This window comes from Dipodomys spectabilis, unplaced genomic scaffold (assembly GCF_019054845.1).
Source record: "Dipodomys spectabilis isolate Male_0828 unplaced genomic scaffold, ASM1905484v1 ptg000173l, whole genome shotgun sequence".
NCBI lineage: Eukaryota > Metazoa > Chordata > Mammalia > Rodentia > Heteromyidae > Dipodomys > Dipodomys spectabilis.
In genome coordinates, this window is record NW_024870850.1 from 4,815,611 (window position 1) to 4,831,663 (window position 16,053).

Here is a 16,053-nt window from a genome sequence, read left to right on the forward strand (position 1 = left end):
CTCTCATAACTTTGGTTGACATCTCACAGACACAGACTCTTCAGACATTTCACCATGCACAGCATATGGCATCCTCTTAGGCAATCCAGTTGCATCATCACAAATGGCTTTCATGAAAATAGTTTCCTGACACAGATGTTGGACAAAAACTATCCAAGATAACTCCATCTCTGGGGCCTCACTCTCTGTGGTCTTAGATGGAATCATAGCACCTGGGCCAAAGAAGGCAAATCCACAAACATGCTTTCTAACTCATGTTTTTCTCCTGGATGAAGGCCACAGATGTAGAGCCCCAGGATATAGTTTCTGGGGACTCACAAAAGGCTTTGATGGAAGATCAGCTACAGTATAGGTCTCTGGCAATAAAAAGATACATATGCACACATATGTATGAATAAAGGTATCTGACACTGTGGGTCTCACTTCCAGCCAGAATTTCTGCTGGGCAGAGGTTTCAGGGATGTACCTTATGACTTCCACACTCCTTCTTCTCCAGCTTCCCCTTCTTGTCAGATCGTTGGCTGGCACTACCTGCTTTTCTGCAATGAAGCATGGAGCACACATGGATGGAGATGTGATGATTGCTGGGTTTTTCCCTCTCTACACTTTGGGAATTGATCTTAGCAACAGTGAAGCTTCTAGGCAAAAAGAGAACATGCCGTAAGTAACTCATCATTTTATTTCCGTCTACTGTTATGTTCTGAGAATGGGCAATGGTTGAGCATACAATCAATGGTCTCTGTCTTCCCTACACTGACCTTCCATCTCTATTGCAGCAGGAATAGCTGTTTCTTTATTTTGTCTTGCATCTATTGTTGAGTGTTTTCCTGCCTGCTAGTATGAAACAGGAGGAGGCAACAATGCTTGATAAGACATGTACTCATTACCGTGCTCATGTAATTGTAACCCTTCTGTAAAGTATTTTCACAATAAAAAAAGAAAATACTCTATTTCCTTCTATGTAGTTTCACCTTTCCAGGCTGGTAAATTCTTAACTTTACTGTAGCATCCTTGTATCTCCTCCATGCCAACGATCACCGCAGAAGAGGAAATCATGTCCTTACAAACAACCTGAAATACTGCCACCTGTTCTGTACAAAAGGCTGCAGCCACATTTCCTTGCCCCTGAGGCCAGTAGTATGAGCAATTTCTATATTGATAGATCCCTTTTGAGGACATTGATAGACATTCTTATTGTATCTGGTGGCTCATGCCTGTGATCTTAACTACCTACAGATCTGATATCTGAGGTGGAGGTTTGAAGCCAGCCAAGGCTGGAAAAACTGTGAGACTTTGATTTCCAATTAGTACATTTCCTATTTAGTATTGTTACCTTCTCCTTTGTTTTTCCCCTGCAATACCTTCCCTGTCCACCTCCCTAACTCCATACCACCTCCTCCCTGGTGAAGTTATAAAATTCATTTTCAGTGTAGTGTCCTGTACATCGCCTGTATTCTTTTTTTCCTCTGAGTGTATTTATTTACTATTTTTGCCAGTACCTGGATTTGAACTCAGGGCTTGAACATTGTCCCTTAGCTTTTTTACTCAAAGCTAGCACTCTACTACTTCAGCCACAACTCTATTTCCAATGTTCTGGTAGTTAATAGGCAAGCAGAGTCTCATGGGTTTGTCTGCCTAGGCACAGATACAAAGTGAAGTCTGGGCTGAGTTAGTAAATTTTGGGGAGGGCAGTTAGTATAATTTTATGCATGGACCACTGATGATTGGCTTGTTTTGCACTTTTGATTGTTTTTTTTTTTATGTCAAGGCTGATGTTCTACCACTTCATGGAGCTATGCCTCCATTTCTAGCTTTTTGTTGGTTAAATGGAGAGAAAGACTATCATTGAGTTTTCTGATGCTGTAGCCTTGACTTAGGATTCTTGGATGTCAGCCTCCTGTTCAGCTAGCATTACAGGTATGAGCCACCAGCACAGGTAGTTTCAATTTCTTGAAGAATCTCCAGTCTTTAATTTTTAGATGCCATCACCAAAACTGCAATTTTTGTCTGGGTTGATAGTTATATTATGTTGTTTTGATTTGTATTGCCCTCATTACTCAAATGTTGGGACATTTTTTTCTGTATTGATTTTCCATTTGTACATTTTAATTTTTAAAGTGTCTACTCAAGTGTTTGTTCCTTGATTGGTTTTTTTTCCATCCCACTTTTGAGCATTTACCTAAAGGATCACAAACAAGGTCATAACAAAGCTACCAGCACAACTATGTTTATCGCAGTATTATTTACCATAGCTAAGATATAGAACCAACCCAGATGCCCCTCAGTAGATGAATGGATCAAGAAAGTGATATATATATATATATATATATATATATATATATATATATATATATATATATATATATACATACATACATAATGGAATCCCATGCCTCCATCAGAAAGAATGACATTGCCCCTTTTGGCAGGAAATGGAAAGACTTGGAAAAATTACATTAATTGAAGTAAGCCAGGCCCAAAGAAACATTGGTCCAATGGTTTCCCTTATTTGCAATAACTAGTATATGGCTAGGACAAGCAGAAAAGGTAAAAACTCTGTACATATGACCAGATAAGTTGATGTTAAATAAAATTAAGCCCAAGATTAGGACCCAAGTGGTGTTTTTCTTGCTATTGTTTCTAATGTATATATAATGTACCATGTGAATTTTTTTGTTTCTTTTTTATGATCCTTCCCCACACTATAACCACTGATTTCACTGTATTTGATTTCAGTGCCCTCCATGTTGTACATACACTTCTCTAATTTGGGGAGGGGAAGGGAAAAAACAAAATGCTTAAATGGGGATACAGGTTGACCCATTGTAACAATAGGATGTACAACACACTACCTTAAAAATGAACTTTACAACTTTGGCAGGGGGTTGGGAGTAGTTGTGGAGTTGGGAGGTAAGGGATGGTAGGGAAAAACACAGGAGGATGTCACAATGCTTGATAGGCAATGTACTCATTAGCTTGCTCATGTGATTTAAAGCACACAAAAATGTGGTGAGCTGGATGCCGGTGGCTCACACCTATAATCCTACCTACTCAGGAGGCTGAAATCTGAGGATCTTGGTTCAAAGCCAGTCTGGGAAGGAAAGTCCATGAGACCCTTACCTCCAGTAAACCACTCCGAAAACTGGAAGTGGTGCTGTGGCTCAAGAGGTAGAGCACTTCCCTTGAGCTGCAGACCTGAGGGACAGCGCCCAATTCCTGAATTAAAGCCCCATATCCAACCAAAAAAAATCTGGCTAGTTTTTTTTTGTCCTAGCCCATGATCTCTCCTGGAGAAAACTCAGCATGTTGATGAGAGATGGTTCATTCAGATATTTGTTAAAATGATCTGAGAGATAAAAATCGACTAATTATCTGTGAGACCATAGGTTCCATCCATAGCACTCCAAAAACAAAAGAAAAGAAAGTATAAAAACTCATATATTGTTTTGTAGAATGGGAACTTCTATGTACAACTACTTAAAGATAGTAAAATAAAAAGACAAGTTTCATACCTATTGTATTACTGATAAATGTTAAAGTTCTAAAATTGTAACAAAATAAATGTCTTTTAAAGATTATTATCCTTTTTATTTCTCACTGTGTGTAATTCTTAAACACCTGTATCATTTATCATATCTTAGTTTATTTACTTGTAGATTTATAGGCACATTCTAGGTGTTACAATGAGAGAAACCATGGAACTTACATTTCTTTGGGCCTGTCTCACATTCTTTTCTTAAGTCACCCAGGGCTATTGATGATGAATTGAGTTTTTTGGAATTAATCTATAGTTTGGCATTGAGTTTTTATTCATTCATCCTTTCTTTTTTTTTTTTTTTTTTAGGATGGCCAGGAAAAACATAAGCATTTTTTATTAAAATGTCTTAGGTGTTATTTGCATTTCTTTTAAAGTTATTTTGTATCCTTTTTTATTGTGAAAATACTGAACAGAGGGGTTACAATTACATGGGCAAGATAATGTAAAGTTCGTTTTTGACATAACGACTTGTACATCTCATTGTTGCTATGGGTCCACCTGTATCCCTATTTAAATGATTTATTTTTCCCCTTCACCTCCACAAATTATACCGACATCAAATACAGTGAAAGCAGGGGTTATACTGTGGGGGAGGGACATACAAAGCAACAAAGAAATACTCTTATAAATGTGTTAGAAACAATTGAATATAAGAGAAAAAACATTTGAATACATATCTTAGGCTTCATTTCCCTAACATCACCTTATTGGACCTTTTCTGCTTGACTCAGACATATACTAGATATTGCAAATAAGGGAAACCATGAGACCTATGTTTCTTTGAGCCTGGCTTATTTCACTTAATATAATTTTTTCCAAGTCTTTCTATTTCCTAAAAAATGGGGCAATGTCATTCTTTCTGATGGAGGCATAGAATTCTATTGCATATATATACCACATTTTCTTTTTTTTTTTTTTTAATTTAATTTTATTTTATTTGAGAACATACTGTACAGAGGGGTTACAATTACATGGGCAGGATAATGCATACATTTCTTACCAAGCATTGCAGCCTCCTCCTTTGTTTACCCTTCACCTCCCTTCCCAGCCTCCCCCTTCTCTCCCACCCAATCATACCCCCCCCCCCCACCGACATTGTAATGCTGGTTTTGACATGATATTTTGTACTTCTCATTGTTGCAACAGGTCCACCTGAATCCTTAAACGACTTGTTTGTCCCCATCTCCTCCACATGTTATACTGACATCAAATATAGTGAAAGCGGGGGTTACACTGTGGGGGAGGGACATACAAAGCAACAAAGAAATAATCTTATAAATGCGTTAGAAACACATGCATGAAAGAAACAAAAACATTAAAATACATATTTGAGGTTTCGTTTTCCTAACATCACATTATCTGACTTTTTCCGCTTGACTCATACCTATACTAGATATTGCAAATAAGGGAAACCATGGGACCTATGTTTCTTTGGGCCTGGCTTACTTCACTTAATATAATTTTTTCCAAGTCTTTCCATTTCCTAACAAATGGGGAAATGTCATTCTTTCTGATGGAGGCATAGAATTCCATTGTGTATATATACCACATCTTCTTGATCCATTCATCTACTGAGGGGCATCTGGGTTGGTTCCATGTCTTAGCTATGGTAAATAATGCTGCAATAAACATAGTTGTGCTGGTAGCTTTAGTGTGGCCTTGTTTGTGATCATTTGGGTAAATGCCCAAAAGTGGGATTGCTGGGTCATTGGGGAGCTCTATGTGGAGTCTTTTGAGGAACCTCCATACTGCTTTCCAAAGTGGTTGAACAAGTTTACATTCCCACCAACAATGAAGTAAGGTTCCTTTCTGTCCACATCCCCTCCAGCATCTGTTGTTGTTAGAGTTCTTGATTTTTGCTGTTCTAACTGGAGTGAGGTGATATCTCAATGTTGTTTTGATTTGCATTTCTTTTATGGCTAGGGATGTTGAACATTTCTTCATGTGTCTATTGGCCATCCTTCTTTCTTCTTCAGAGAAGCTTCTCTTTAAGTCTTTCGCCCACTTACTTATTGGGCAGTTGTTTCTTTGAGGATTTGTTGTTGGGTCAATGGCTTTTCTGTATACCAACAATGAGAAAACTGTGGCTGAAATTAGGAAAGCAACTCCATTTGTAATAGCCCCACAAAAAATAAAATACCTAGGAATTAACTTAACTAAAGAAGTGAAGGACCTCTATGATGAAAACTTTAAAATCTTGAAAAAGGAAATCAACACAGAACTTAAAAAATGGCAAAACCTCCCATGCTCCTAGATTGGAAAGATTAACATCGTGAAAATGGCAATACTTCCCAAGGCTATCTACAAATTCAACGCAATACCTATCAAAATTCCACCCTCATTCTTCAAGGAAATAGAAGAGGCAATCCAAAAATTCATATGGAACAATAAAAGACCCCGAATAGCAAAAACGCTCCTCAACGGAAAGAACACTGCTGGAGGAATATCAATACCAAATTTCAAACTCTACTATAAAGCCATAGTAATCAAAACAGCTTGGTATTGGCATAAGAACAGACCTCAGGACCAATGGAATAGAATTGAAAACCCAGAAATGAACCTACAGACCTATAGCCATCTAATCTTCGATAAGGGAGCTAAAACAATAGAATGGAAGACAGACAGCCTCTTCAGTAAATGGTGCTGGCAAAACTGGTTAACTACATGTAGAAAACTAAAGCTAGATCCTTATATATCACCCTGCACCAGAATCAACTCCAAATGGATCAAAGACCTCGGAGTCAAAGCAGACACTCTGAAAACATTCCAGGATGGAATAGGAGAAACCCTGGGTCTCCTTGGCTCAGGCCGAAATTTTCTGAATAGAGACCCGGAAACACAACAAATCAAAGAAAGGCTGGACAAATGGGATTGCATAAGCTTGCAGAGCTTCTGCAGGGCAAATGACATAGCTAGCAAGATCAATAGAAAGCCCACGGACTGGGAGAAGATCTTTACTAGCCATACAACGGACAAGGGTCTCATATCTAAAATATACCACATTTTCTTGATCCAACATCTACTGAGGGGCATCTGGGTTGGTTCCATATCTTAGCTATAGTAAATAGTGCTGCAATAAACATAGTCTTGCTGGTAGCTTTAGTGTGGTCTTGTTTGTAAACATTTGGGTAAATATCCAAAAGTGGGATTGCTGGGAATTTTCTGCATTTCCATTCCCATTCACTGTTGATAGTTCACTTCTGATTCCTGCCATTATGTAACTTCTTCAGGTTTATTGAAGTTTCTTCCACACTTTCTCTCCTTTATTGAGTTCATTGGTAGTGACTTTTGATTTCTGGATTATAAGATTTCATTTGTCTGTTATAGATTTTGTGCTACTTAGGAAGCTCAAAGAGGATTAAAGCAGGATATTTTAGAATGATGACAACTATCCCGGCTGAGGAGGATGAAAAAAAAAAGAGAAAATACACAAGAAATATTGGGAGATGATCAAATACATAAGTGGATATACAGTAATGTTTTAATGAAATCTTTCATTTAACTTTTAATAAAACTTTTTCATTTTCTACTTTAAGTTAAAATATTAAAGACATACAAATGAAAATTGCAACTGCATTGTAGTCTTCCCATCATTTATAATAATTTTACACTGTTCTATAGTAAATACTAGATACACCAATAATTTTTCCCACTTCATAAGAATTATATGTATGATTTCTCTAGCACACTTACAATGTTAGAACAATCTCAGGTTACTTGTATAGTCACTTTTACCAATAATTTTGATACATTTTGTTTTATTTAGGTTGCTGCACCATTTTGTTGAAAAAACTTTTTCTTTCCATCTTTATTTTAGCTAGTTTATCAAATATTAAATGGCTATATGTCTGTGGGTTCAATTTCAGGTCTTTTAATCTGTTCCATTGGTCATCTGACCTATTTTGTGCTGCCACTAAACTGTTTTAAGTACCATGGTTCTGTAATTGAGTTTGAAGTTTGGTATTGTTATTCCATCTACAATGTTCCACTAGCTAAGACTTGCCTTGCTATTCAGGATCTTTTGTTATTTGAATTTTTTGGCTGCTCTCTTCATATCTTTAAACAAATTTGTTGGGATTTTAATGGATATTGCATTGAATTTGTAATTTGCTTTGGGCAGTATTTCATTTTCACAATGTTAAATCTTCCAATCCAGGAGCTCAGATTATCTTTCCATCCTCTTAAGACTTCTTCAATTTTGTTTTTGAATTTTTTAAACTTTTCACTATAGAGGTCCTTCACCTCTTTGGTTAACTCCTAGGTATTTTGTATTTTTTAATTCTATTTCAAATGGAGTTTCTTTTCTTGATCTTCTTGATAATGGCATAAAAATGGTATTGATTTTTGTGGGTTGATTTATACCTGGCTATTTTGACAAAGTTTTGGATCAACTCTGTAAGCTGTGAAAGGAAATTTTGGGGTCCTTCAACTACAGGATCATGCCATCTTTAAAAAGGGATAGTTTTACTTCTTCCATATTTGCATTCCCTGCATGCTTTTCTCTTGCCTATTTCGCTTGCTAGGAATTCCAGTACTATGTTGAAGAGAAAAGAGAGAGTATATATTCTCTTATTTCTGATATTAGAGGAAATACCTTTAGTTTTTCACCATTAATCATAACACTGACTCTATATTTCTCATACACACATGGAATGGTCCATGGATCCTAGCTTCTCCAGAGCTTTCATTATAATGAGGTGAGAATCATGTAGCTGTTGTCCTAACTTCTGCTGATCTGTTGTAATATGTAATTAACTGATATTTGTTAACCTAGCTTTTCATCCCTGAGATAAATCCCATTCAATCATCATGTATGATCTTCTTGATCATTTTCTAAATTTTGTGGAGGAGTGTTACAACAATATATGTCAAGGAGATAGGTCTAAAGTTGTCTTTCCTTCATGAGTCCCTTTCTAATTTGGGGATAAGTGTAATAATGGCTTCATAGAATGAGTTTGGCAGTGTTCCTTCCCGTGCTATTTCAATGAAGAGTTTGAATGAGTATTGGTGATAATTCTCCTTCAAAAGTCTTAAAGAATTTGGTTGTGAAGTCATCAGGTCTTGGGCTCTTCCTGGAAGGTCAGTTATTGCCAATTCAATCTCATTGCTTTTGCTGGGTCTGTTTATTAAGTTTATGTCTACCTGATTCAGTTTGGGTATATAGGAATATATCCATTTCTTCCTGATTATTATATTTGTTGCCAAGAGGCTTATAAAGTATTCCCTTAGAATATTCTGAATTTTGTTGGATCTGTGGTGATTCCCCCCTGTAATCTCTAATATTATTTATTTGGGTGTCTTCTCTTTTATTTAATTAATTTGGGTAGAGTCCTGTCAATGTTGTAAATTTTTTTTCAAATAATCAACTTTTGTTTTTACAGATTATTTGCATTTTTAAGTCTCTAATTCATTTAATTATACTCTAATTATTTTCTTCTGTGTACTTGTTTTGAGTTTTACTTGCTCTGGTTTGTCTAAAAGCTTGAGTTGCATCATTAGGGTATTGCTTTGAGATTTTTCTAATTTGTTGGTGCAAGCATATGTATATAAATTTTCCTCTGAGTACTATCTTGCTGTTTCCCAAAGGATTTGTTATTTTGTGTCTTCATTTTATTTGAATCCTGAAAATCATTAAATTTCACCTCTTATCTCCTTGATGATCTACTGGTTCTCAACAATAAATTATTCTGTTTCCATGAGTTTGAGGATTTTCTTTGATGATTTCTGCTGTTGAGCTCTACTTTTATTTTGTTATGATCTAACAAGGACAGGGTCTATATTCTTGTGTGTGTATGCATATATATATATATTTGTCGGTGGTGTGGCCATCAAAGTCATAACTTTTGAAATATTCCTTCTAAATTTCTATGTTCATTATGCAGGTTTATCTTCAAGAACTATCAGCTTGTGTTGGCCTTGGCTTTTGCTATTGAGGAGATCAACAAAAACCCTGAATTTTTACATAACTTGACTCTGGGATTTGATATCTATGATGTTTACTTCGAAGTTTGGGCAGTATTTAAGAATCCCTTCATTTGGCTCTTTGGGAAATACAAGATTCCAAACTACTCCTGTAGAAGAGACAGCAAGTCTATAGCAGTACTAACAGGACCATTAGGAATAACATCTGCCCGCATTGGGACATTGCTGGAACTCTACAGATTTCCACAGGTGAAGGTGAACTTAGTGGGGGAATATAAAAATGTCTCATTTGGTGCTATTCCAGATGTTAGGAGAGAATGATAAGAGCCTGGTGTTATGAACCTGTAAGATTTTGTGGTATCAAAGAGTAAGTATGCAAAGATAGGAAGATATGTACATTCCCACTGTTTGGAAAATGAGATTGAAGAAGCACACAAACAAATGGGTTATTTATTATTTCAAGTGTAATCAATAATTTAAAAAGACAAAAAGTTCAAAATGACTTTGATGTGTGGACATATGCTGAGCAGGGTATTGGTGACTCACACTTATAATCCCAGCTATTCTGGAATCTTTTATCTCCAATTAACCAGCAAAACCAGTAAATAAACGTGTGTTTTAAGTGGTAGAACACCAACATTGAGGACAAAAGCCAAGGGAATTCATGAGGCCTGAGTTCATGCACTTGTCCTGGCATGCATGTGCACACACACACACACACACACACACACACACACACACACACACACACACACACAGGTGCATGTGGACAAGATATTATGTTGAATGACATGTCAGGCTCAGAATGATAAAGGGGAGATGTGTTCTCTCATATGGGAAAGATAGAACTAAAATAATAACATGTCATATATAATAAATATAGATAATGTATAGCCATTTATATATGTATGTATATATATACATGATTAATTGGAGTAAAGTATGGCATTTATGGGGGTTGAATTCCATGGAATAACCATTTCTGATCTACTGAATATAAAAATATGAACACTAGGAAGCTGAAGCATATCTTCTCTGAGGGGGTTAGTTGTTACAGGAAAAAGTCAAAAGAATAGGGAATGTATGGGTGAAGAAAAACATAATGTTAAATGTACATATGTGAAAATAGAATTAGGAAATCAGGGAATTGGTTGGGCTGATAGACATGGGAGTAGTTAATGGAAATGGTGACAAAGAACAAGAGACATACAAATAAATTGATATTTTGTACAAATATTGATTTTTTTCTCAAAAACTAAAACAAAAATGTACCTTTCACCTAATTCAACTGGTTCTTCACATACTTGAAGATTAAGATTGTGATGGATGGCAATCTTCTCATTCATGGAGCATCCAATTTTCTTTCCATTTAGTTTACCTTTGGACCTTTTGATCATGCCTTGAGTGACCATAAGCAGTTTCCTGCTCTCTATCAGATGGCTCCAAAGGACACATCAATAGCCACTGCAATGGTCTCCTTACTGCTTCACTTCAACTGGAACTGGGTGGGACTGTTGACATCAGAGGATGAGAATGGTTTGTGGGTTCTTGTTAAATTGAAAGAAGAAATGGTCAAAAACAGAGTTTGCATTGCCTATGAGCTAGTGATCTCAAGTAAAACCATCTCACAGATGTTCAATTTAATGAAAATATATAGTCAGATAAATAAATCTTCAGCAAATGTCCTCATGATATATGGTGATAATGAGTCACTACTAGATTTAATGATGTGTTATGAGCAAATTTTAATAAAAGGAAAAGTTTGCCTCATGAACTCACATTGGGATTTAACCACGAGAAAGAAGTATTTCATGCTAGGCTCATTCCATGTACCTCTCATTTTTTCACACCATCGTGCAGATGTTTCTGGATTCACAGATTTTATCAAGGCAGTTAATCCTTCCAAATATCCAGAAGACTTTCTTCTTGCTAGGCTGTGGTTTGTGTCTTTTAATTGTTCTGATTCCAAGACTGACTGTGTAAAATGGGACAATTGTCTTCATGATGCCTCTTTGGATTGGTTGCCTGGGAATATTTTTGACAGGACTATGTCTGGAGACAGTTACCATATATACAATGCTGTTTACACTGTGGCCCAGGTTCTCCATGAGATGCTTCTTCATCAAACAGAAGTTCAAACAATGGGAAGTAGTAAAGAGACAGTGCCTTCCCCTGCACAGGTAATTTCTTCTATATTTCAGTGCATACACCATGAGCAAAGACACTTCCTAGAGGGTTTCTTACTGTATAAAATTAAATATTTCAAGTGTTTTTCAAAACCCAGTAAAGTATGGGTGAAATTTTGGTGAGAAACTCTATACATGTGTTCATTTCTCTTAAGAAAACATAGGCCAGGTCAGTAACAAGGATAAAATATATACCATGGATAGTATGTTTGAATATATACATATATATACACACATAAACACATACACATACATACATACATGTATTTCTTGTTTAGTGTTAGAATTCAGTTAAGATATATTTTTGCTTTTCTTGGAGCTTGAGCTTAGGGTGTGGATGCTGTCTCTGTGTCTTTTTGTGCTCAAGGATAATGCTCTACTACTTGAGCCACAGTAGTACTTTTGTCATATTCTGAGTGGTTTATTGATGATAAGTGTCTCATGGACTTTTTCTCTGGCCTGGTTTCAAATCACGATCCTCAGATCTTAGCTTCTTGAGTAGCTAGGATTACAGTTGTGAGCCACCAACACCTGGCTTATGAATTCACCTAGTTACAAATAACCTTAACATGCTCATAGCTACTGTTTTCAAAAGTAAATTCAGCGTTTCCCTGAATTACTTCAGTACTTTCAGAGGATGACCTACTAAACAGCATATTTTAATCCATATTTTTCACAAGTCATCTCTTTTCATTCAATTTTGGTATAAAAAGTTTAGCAAGCTCAAACAATAATTCGTTAAAATATGGAGGTAGGTAACTGAAAAATTGTCTTATTCATGGCTATTTGCCTGGTCTTGATTTCTCCAGAAAAAGGCCTTCTACTCCTCTTCTGAGTGACAAGGATTCAGGAGGGTTATTTTTATTCCTCAATAGATTTTCTTATATAATACTTCATTGCTGTCTATGCTATTCTAGAATTCAGACTTAGAGATTAAAGGCAACTAGGAGTTTTCTTCACCATATAATGATGAATCTCTTTTAGTTGCACCTTTTCATAAAGAACATACAATTTTACAATCCTGCTGGAGAAGAAATGATTTTGGATGAGAAAAGAAAATTAGAGCCAGAGTATGACATTCTGAACATTTGGAATTTTCCAGAAGGTCTTCAACTTACAGTGAAAGTAGGAAAGTTTTCTCCATATGCTCTGCATGGTAATCAACTGTCTTTATCTGAAGATATGGTAGAGTGGGCCATAGATACTACAGAGGTGAGTTGGATCTAATCCCAACGACTTTAAGGACATACATATAAGCAAAATTTTACCCTTGAAATTTACACCTGGTTGAGTGTCAGCTTTCTCCCATAATGCTAACAACTCAGATATCTGAAATGTGAATATCACGGTTTAAAGTCAATCCAAACAGGAAAGTTTGGACTTATTTCCAGTTAACTACAAAAATCTGGAAGTGGAGCTATGGATCAAGTGGTAGAGTGTTAATCTTGAGCAAAAAACTGAGGGCCAATGTCCAGATCTAGGGTTCAAACCCTGCAATCAGCACCAAACACATTACAGGTGTTTCTAAATATTGACTTATCATATTATCATGAAACATAAATTGTACATTTCTTATTGGTTCCTAACATTATGATAACTTATGAGAAGAATCACTTTATGTGGTTGAGAGGCTTCTTTGCTCACTTGTGTGGATGGAGGTTTCATTAAATGGTTAGTTGACCTGCTACTTGGGCATCTTTAGTGAGAGTAATCATTGAATATGCCTGTGAGAAGATAGTGTCTTCATGGCCACTGGAAAATGAAGAGGAAGATAGGATGGCCCTGGGGTTCACACAACCCTCTAAAAGGGATGTTTCCTCCTTGCTCTTCCCCACATCACAGATGAGTAGGAGACAATATATAATGACATGAATTGAAGGAAATTCTACAGGCATCTATACTGGGTCTTATTTTGTCACCATTAGTTTCCACCTTTTAAAGATCCCATATTTTTTTTAATAGTTCAACAGGTTAGAAATAAAAGTTGTAGCATGAAAGCCTTTTGTAATCATGATATATGGTTTCGATTACAGAATTTAATTAATCAACTTCACTTACCTGTTTAGAAGCATTATTCTTATTAATACAATTCTTTAAAACAATGCACTTTTTGGAGTGTTAGTTACTGACACAGAACTGATTTTCCTCAGACTCCTCACTCTGCCTGCAGTGAGAGTTGTGATCCTGGATTCAGGACATCTCATCAAGAGGAAAAAGCTGCTTGTTGTTTTGATTGTAATCTTTGCCCAGAGAATGAGATTGCTAATGGAACAGGTAAATCCATGACTTATGTAGAAATTGTTCATCTTTCCGTTGTTTTCATCAATCCAACCATGTCAGTGCAAAAGTTGCATCTTAGGACTATCGATCTTGTTTTCTTCTCAGTGTTAAGAATTAAAATTTATGAAGCAGTTAGTTGTATTGCTAGTTCAAGTATGGCAGGGCTTTGAATTACATATTTAATAATACTTTCTAGTCTAGTGCAGGCAAAGTTATCTCCAGGAATTCCTCTTATCTCTAATAATTAAGACAAGTGTAAACTCTAAAATGACATTAAACACAAGTCTTATTGAGAACATTGATCATCTTGAAAATTACATTTTGTTCACACAGAAAACATGGATGATGCATAGATTCATTTCTCTGTACTCAGAAACAGAGCAAGAGCTCAGAAAGAGGGATTCCATTTAATAAGGAAGCATGAATATAGAGTGTCCAAGAGTGTTTTCTCTGTTTCTACAGATTCATAGACGAGTTGGATAGAACAATATAATGAAATGAATTCAAGGATGGTGCCACAGAAACAAAATTAATCTTTACAGAGATGTGTAGGAAATCGAAAGCTGCATTATGTACAATTTTCAGTAGGATTACAGTAAGCTGCAAAATTCTGTTAGTGTGAGCAAAAGTGTAAAAATTGTTATTAGTATATTAGAATATTCCAAATAGCACATTAACAATACTTGTGATAATACTTGAAGGAAAAAATAGCTGAACAAAAAAGTCTGAATACTGAAGAAGTTGGAAGGGGGAGGATGTTATGGTTTAGCAAAGAAAGAAAACTGATTTTTTGACGGTCAGTTTTGGAACTATGGTAGATTATGTTAGGATTACATCTAAGTAAACAATTTGCTAATATCTTTGAAGAAAAGGAAGTTCAAACCAAGAACTAATGGTACTTTACATTTCTTATCAGATATGGACCAGTGTGTGAAGTGTCCAGATCATCAGTATGCCAACACACAGAGAACCCAGTGCCTCCTGAGAGCTGCAAGTTTCCTGGCTTTTGGAGATCCTTTGGGCATGGCTCTGGCCTTCATGGCTCTTTGTTTCTCTATGCTCACTGCTGTTGTTCTTGGGATGTTTGTGAAACACCATGACACTGCCATTGTCAAGGCCAATAACAGGGCTCTCAGCTACATCCTACTCATCTCCCTCATCTTCTGTTTTCTCTGTTCCTTGCTGTTTCTTGGCCGACCCAACACAGTCACCTGCATCCTGCAGCAAATTGCCTTTGGAATTGTGTTTACTATGGCTGTTTCCACAGTGTTGGCCAAAACAGTTACTGTGGTTCTGGCCTTCAAGGCCACTTCCCCAGGGAGGATGAGGTGGCTGCTGGTATCAGGGGCTCCTAACTTCATCATCCCTATCTGCACCCTCATCCAGGTGACTCTCTGTGGACTCTGGCTGGGAACCTCTCCTCCCTTTGTGGATACCGATGCACAGTCTGAACATGGCCACATCATCATCCTGTGCAACAAGGGCTCCCTCACTGCCTTCTACTGTGTCCTAGGATACCTTGGCTTTCTGGCCCTGTCCAGCTTCACCATGGCTTTTCTGGCTAGGAACCTGCCTGACACCTTCAATGAGGCCAAGTTCCTGACTTTCAGCATGCTGGTGTTCTGCAGTGTGTGGCTCACCTTCCTGCCTGTCTACCACAGTGCCAAGGGGAAGGTCATGGTGGCTGTGGAGGTCTTCTCCATCTTGGCCTCTGGTGCAGGACTCCTAGGCTGCATTTTTGCCCCAAAGTGTTACAACATCTTGTTAATGTCAAATAGAAATTCTCTGCATGACTTTAGGGATAAAAGACATAGTAGAAGAAGTAAGCCTTCTTAAGACTGAACTCATGTTTGATTGGCATATAGAAGGTCTGATCTAAATCTCTCGCAAATTTTCATTGTCATTTTCATTTGTATGATGAGGTTTTTACCTCAGTGAATAAAGGTCAATTGTTTCTTTTTCTAGTTGTGGTAGTCTGAAGCAGTGGTGATCACCTTTTAAAAGTGATACTTTTCCTCATGTAATTTGGTTCTTCCTATTTATTTTGCACTTAACCCTATTATCCCCTCTTGTTGGTGTCTTTTCACTATTGTCTTCTCAGTCACTTTTCTAGATTTTTAGGTATAT

At 36.8% G+C, this 16,053-nt stretch overlaps 1 protein-coding gene across 1 annotated transcript; it reads left to right on the plus strand.

Annotated features, from left to right (window-relative positions):
* The first annotated feature begins 269 nt into the window (after positions 1-269).
* Positions 270-15,762, plus strand: LOC122119929 (vomeronasal type-2 receptor 116-like). The gene is made up of 7 exons (XM_042693981.1): positions 270-346; positions 514-660; positions 9,421-9,709; positions 10,834-11,640; positions 12,631-12,858; positions 13,797-13,920; positions 14,843-15,762. Exons 1-7 carry the CDS (start codon positions 270-272, stop codon positions 15,760-15,762), a joined length of 2,592 nt encoding a protein of 863 aa, XP_042549915.1.
* The last annotated feature ends 291 nt before the right edge of the window (positions 15,763-16,053 follow it).